The sequence below is a fragment of the Phyllostomus discolor genome, chromosome 7 (genome assembly GCF_004126475.2).
Source record: "Phyllostomus discolor isolate MPI-MPIP mPhyDis1 chromosome 7, mPhyDis1.pri.v3, whole genome shotgun sequence".
Taxonomy (NCBI): Eukaryota; Metazoa; Chordata; class Mammalia; order Chiroptera; family Phyllostomidae; genus Phyllostomus; species Phyllostomus discolor.
The window spans coordinates 6,162,167-6,168,060 of NC_040909.2; the positions used below are offsets into that span (position 1 = coordinate 6,162,167).

Here is a 5,894-nt window from a genome sequence, read left to right on the forward strand (position 1 = left end):
ACTAGGGACCTGGCCCACAACCCAGGCATGTGCCCCAACCGGGAATCAAACCGGAGACCCTTTGGTTCACAGGCTGGTGCTCAATCCACTGATCCACACCAGCCAGGGCTCTCTTGCACTGTGGCGGTTCTCCCCGCTCTCTGTTCTCCCCCCTCCCGCCTTAAAAAGCAAAGAAATAAAAATCTTAAAAAAGATTATTGAGTGGAAAGGAACTGCGGTCTTATGAGGCTGCTACATTGATACATGTTTCCTGAAAGTTACTTAACTGAGCCTTTTAGGGTCCCTGATGGCTGCGGCCAGACAGGAAAGTGGAAAACTATTATAAAGTCATAGCCATTAGACAAGCTTGCTTGAGCACATCAGGGAGCGTTTTTCTTTGGGGTGGGCTTGCGTGCAAGGGTGCGGCCGGGTGCACTGCTGCTTACAACCAGGGCCAGCTCACGGTTTTGACCCGAGGCTCCGGTGTCAGATTTTCCAAGGAAGCCCGGACACCCTTCTGTTAAAGGGTGGTGACCTGCCGCATTTCAGGGAGGACGCCTTTGAAAAGGAATTCTATTATTTTACCTCCTTGTTTTTGTTTTTTTTCCAAAATCTTTCCCCTTTCCACACACTCCTTGACACCTTCAGGCTCTGGTCCCCTCAGTGGTGACAAGGGCTGGCAGCTAGTCGAGACCCACTCGTGCCGCTCCATGCAGGGTTTCACGTTCACCCGCAGGCCCGTGCCCGGTCACGCCGTGGCCAACTCCCTGCCGAAGCCGGTGTGATCTCTCCGGAGCCAGTCTGGCGCCAGCTGAGGGAATGCCGAGTCGTTCCTGCTTCCTTTCCTGGGTTATCGTTGCCCAAGGGTCATCTCAGGGAAAGACGGACGGGTTTAAGCAGCCCCAGTAAACTCTGGGGAACGGCAGCACCAGCAGCCTGAGGAGTTTGGTGATCACAGAGCGGCCAGTCCATCCCATCTCCATCAGCCAGGGGACAGGACCTACACTGGGCCCCTGGACCACTGGGTCCCATGTCTCCTGAGTTTGGGTGGTGGGTGCCAGGGGGGCGTTGTTCCTGCCTAGGCAGAGCCTGTGCTGCAGCTGCCCTCTCCTGAAGCACATTAACCAGCCTGCCTGCCTCTCCCGGCAGGGCGGGCACAGGACATGCGGGGTGCAGGTGGTTCCACTGCAGCTGCCTGGGCCTCAGTTGCCCCTCAGGTGCGTGGGGTGACCTGCCTGCCTTTGGCTTGTGTAGAAATCACATAAGCATCGGTGGAAGCACGTTTGCCCGCCCTCTCCTTCATCTGGAGTATGGGTCTTGGAAGGAGAGCCCTTTTTTCCCTTTTCTCATGTAGAGGTGACCAGAGGCCCTCAGAACCAGCCTCCCGGGACCGGTCTGCCTCCTGCCTCCAGCCTCGAGGGGCAGGCCTCAGCCTCTCCTCCCTCCGTGCTTGTCACCGGGCAGGAACATTGGCTCACCCTGGGAGTCTGGGGTGAGGCGGGCCTGCTGAACGTGCCATTCTCTTGTTTCCCGGCTGAGGAAGCTAAGGTCCAGGAGGCCAAGTAGCTCCCTAGCACCATCCAGCCGGTGGATGGCGGCGCAGGGTGTGAGCTGCACTCTGCCGCCAGAGCCCATGCGTCTTCTCTGGGAACACCCTGCCTGCCGGCCCGGGTGCTCCTCCCACCACCAGGGGACAGGGGACCCCGTCCTTTTTCGGGGCCCCTGCCCCATAGCCACCCACTTCCTCGCAGGCCCAAGGAGCCAGAGAGAACCAGCACAGCAATCCAAAGTCGCCTTTAATACGGAATATACAGGAAGGAACAACAGTTAAGATGAAGGAAGGGGAGGGGGAGGGGGACCAGCCATGGCTTGCTGCCACCCCCCCCCCCACCCCCCGCCATATCCTGGTCTCTGGCTCCAAGGAAGGTAGGGCAAGGGGAGGTGTGGAGTAGCTGGACCCTCTGTGTCCATGAAGACGGAGCAGGCTGAGCCCACCAATGCGAGGAAGCCCACAGAAGGGAAGGCATGTGAGGTGGGCAGGGTAGGTAGCACCAGGGCCCGTACCCCGGGAGGCCAGGCTGCGGAGGCACGGCTCACACCACAGAGCAGCCCTCCGGTGGGAGGCCGAGGGCCCGGACCACGTCCTCGCGGCCCATGGCGGCCAGGGCGCCCTCTAGCACCCTGAGGGTAGCACCGCTGCCTTCCCGGGCAGCCCAGTCCCTCAGCAGAGCGGAGGCAGGCGCCTGGCTCCGGGCCATCGTCTCCACAGCCTCAGCCTGGTAGCCCAGGCGGCCCGCCAGGCCCCGCCAGCCCTTGTCCGCCTCTCCAGACCCTCCCAGGAGCCGCTCCACTTCCTCTTGCTGCTGCCGAGGGAGGTGGAGGTAGAGCCGGCAGCCGAGCTCAGGATGTGGCCCTGGGGTGGGAGACATGGGGGGCAGATGAGGGTTAGATGGGCTGGGTGGTGGGCAGAGCTAGGTCTGAAGGACCTTGGGGAAAGGGACTTACCCTGGCTGGGGCCACAGCACTCCTGACCGCTGGAAGAGTCCCGCAAGACGCTGCTGTCCCCGTGCATCTGGTCCCTGTCGAGGGCCCCCAGCTCTGCAGTCCGAGCTTTGGCCAGCTCCTGTCTTTGCTTGTGTGAGCGCCAGCTGTGGGGAGCAGGGGGGATCTGCCAACCTGCTCCAACCTCCACTGCGACAGAGAAGGAGCTGGCCGGCAGTTCAGACGAGAAGGGGGTGCCGCAGGGCAGTACCCAAGCCACCTACCACTTGAAGGCCACGTAGGCAAGCAGGCCAAGGACCACTGTGGCCAGGAGAGCACAGTAGACAGGGATGATGCTGCCTGAGGCCCCCGGAGGCTCGGAGGGGGAGGGGGAGGAGGTATTGGGGCCAGGGCTCCCCCTGCCCCTAACCACACTCCTTCCCTGTCCCTGTCCTGCCCCTCCTGGGTCTTATCTGCAGAGAAAAGGAAAGACCAGGTCAGGGGCAAGGAATCGAGGCTAGTGTCTCTGGGCAGCCTCACTGAGACTTGGCTGTCGAAAGACTTGAAACAAGGGTGCCTACTCTGAAGTCAAAAGCTCGTACCACAGCATCGAGAGTCAACTGGCCCGTTTTCTGGGCTCCTCTCCCACAGCTCCCCCTTCATTTCCCATTCTTGAACCCCTAGCCCTTCCCAGAGGTGCCCTCCCCCAGACCTCCAGGTGTCGGCACTTGCTGTTCTACCTCCGCCATCGGTCCAAGTGGCAGGAATCCCCTATTCTGAGACGCTTCCTTGATCTCTCCCGTCCCTCCCTATCCCGCCTCCTATTGGCTGCTGCGACACTGGTCTGTGTCCTGTCTTCCCGGGTCTGGACAGCAAGCAGGGAGCAGGAGCTCCCTGACCCACGTTGGTCCCTGTGGGGATCTCTGTGCACAGGAGACCTTGTCAATTTTGCAAAATAAAGCTAAATGGGGCCCTGGCCGGGTAGCTCAGTTGGTAAGGGCATTGTCCAGATACGCCAAGGTTGCGGGTTTGATCCCTGGTCAGGGCACACATACAAGAATCAACCAATGAATGTATAAAAAGTGGAACAACAAATTGATGCCCCTCTCCAGATGCCCCCCCCCCAAAAAATCAATTAAGCCCTGGCTGGTGTAGCTCAGTTAAATTGAGTGCCAGCCTGTGAACCAAAAGGTCGCTGTTTCGATTCCCTATCAGGGCGCATGCCTGGGTTGGGGGCCAGGTCCCCAATTGGGGCCTCGTGAGAGACAAGTATCTCTTGTACTTCAGTGTGTCTCTTTCTCCCTCCCTCACCCTCTCCCTAAAAATACATTGATTGATTAATTAATGAATTAGAGCTAAACTGGAAAGCAAGTAAATGCTGCTGCTTAATTCTTTCTGCCTGCAGCCCGGCTGTTCCCACAGTCCAGGCAGGCTGGGCACAGTGGACAGGAGCTCCAGGGCCTGCCTGTGACTGGACTTGTGCACGACCTGCCCACGTGGGAAACCTCCCATCCTGCCCTGTGCCCCAAATCCGGACTGAGAGCTGCTTACCCACATGCACCAGGCCTTCCCTGAGGCTGGAGTTGCGGAGCATCTCTCTGCCGGCTGCTCGCGCTCCCAGGGGCTGCATCTCTTGGAAAAGGGGTCGGGGTGTCAGGGGCAGTGCCCAGGCCAGGGAGCTGGGAGACTTCTCTAAGTCCAGAAGGGGCTATAGGTAGGGACATGGGGGACACACCTCAGGCCTGATGTCAGGAGTCCCTGGAAGCAGTCTGTCCCCCTCTCCTAGCTCATGCCATCCTGATTAGCTCCAGGGCTGGGTGCCCCTCCCACGCCCACTCATCAATCTGAACCAGTTCCTCCTGTGGCAGATGGAGTGGGAGTGACAGAGCTGGCCCCAGCTGGCTGGACTGGAGGAGCCAGCGTGCAGCTGGAGAGGAAGAAGGGCAGGTTGGCAAACCTAAGTCCAGGGATAGGATGGAAGGACCAGAAGATGCCCACTCCAGTCTCAGAGCCAAGCCAGAGACTTGCTGGCTGGTAGGAGACTCCCCAAAACTTCTCAGCATGAGCCCAGGACCCCGACACCCTAAGCCTCCCTGGAGTGCCTGCGTTGTCACTCCTGCCTCCATAATCAGTGTCCAGCCCTCACCTCCTGCTCTGAGACTAGACTGCAGGGTACCCTGGGGTCAGCAAGGGCAGAGGGCATATGGGCCCAGAGGTCAGAAAGCTGAAGGTCAGGACCACTCAGTTCAGGTCCCATCTGGACTTATAGGGCTGTTCCTGCTGGGACCCACTTCCTGAGGCCTGGCAGGGAGGGACCCAATTCTGGGCCGAGGAGGGATCTTGCCTGGAAGAGGAATGCAGAGACGTGGGGGAAGTCCCTCCAGCTCCCCACTGTCCACCACTCCCTAGCGGCCGGTCTACCCCAGGGACTCCAAACTCAAGACTTCCCTGCCGGGGAAGGCCGTGTGCCCATGTTTATGGTGAAGTGCACAGTTAGCAAGCGGGTCTGGGGCAGAGGCTGCCTGCCGTGGCCCTTGCCACGTGTCGGGTATGTAAGTTTGTGTCACCGCATGAGGAGCCATTCTGGGATGCTGGAGGGGAGGTGGGTGAGCCTGTGACCAGCTTGCTCAGACCCAGACCTGTCCGCCTGACCCACCCCGAGCTGCGGGGTTGGGCCCTCTACCGCCCCACATCACACACCCGTCTCCGGGCCCACAAAACACGCGCACACAGCGCAACACCCCGCACGCCCACGCGAACCTGGCTTCCCACACGCATCTCAACACAAGCGCTGCACCGTGACGGGCAACACGAGCAGGATCGCGGGTCTCGGGGTGGGGTGCAGAGAGGCAGCTCTCGATTCCCTCCGTCCAAGACCCGGGGCTTTGTCCCCAACTCACTCCGGACCTGCGGCGGCCGACCCTCCACAGGCCCTAAGATCCGCTCACCCTGGCGGGCCGGGGGCCTCTGAGACTCGAGACTAGCCTTGGGCCAGCTGGGAAGACGGCTTGGAATCCCAGGGGAGGCCGGGTTCCGGCTCTCTCGCGACGAGAGAGGTGGCGCAGGGATGTGCACTGAGCAGGCGGGCAGGGCGGCCCCGGGAACTCTGGGGCCCGGGCCGCTGCGTGAGGGGCCCGCGGGGGCGGAGTGGAGGGGCGCGGCCGCCACGACCTCACCCCGCCCTGCAAAGGAACGCGCACGCGCGCCCACCGGGCGCGGGGCCCCGACGGCAGGAGCGCGCGAGTGGCGTGCAGGGGTGATCTCGTGGAGGACCGCGTGCGAACACGAGCCAGGAAGAACGACCGGCGGGACTTCGAGGGACGGAGCGGTGCGGCTGGGGAAGCCGAGGCCACGCGGAGGGGACGCCCCGGACCAGGGCAGGCTGAGACGCCGCGCGGGCGCGCAACACACCACAGACTCAGAGGCGGAGCAGC

The 5,894-nt window shown here is 61.6% G+C and overlaps 1 protein-coding gene across 1 annotated transcript; it reads right to left on the reverse strand.

Moving 5' to 3' along the window:
• Positions 1-1,758: 1,758 nt before the first annotated feature.
• LOC114502024 (death domain-containing membrane protein NRADD-like) lies at positions 1,759-5,823 on the reverse strand. The gene is given in 7 exon segments (XM_028518842.2): positions 1,759-2,392; positions 2,485-2,627; positions 2,745-2,865; positions 2,868-2,933; positions 4,012-4,168; positions 4,607-4,684; positions 5,409-5,823. Coding segments are annotated over 6 exon segments (864 nt in total). The 5' UTR covers positions 4,664-4,684; positions 5,409-5,823; the 3' UTR covers positions 1,759-2,072.
• Positions 5,824-5,894: the final 71 nt, after the last annotated feature.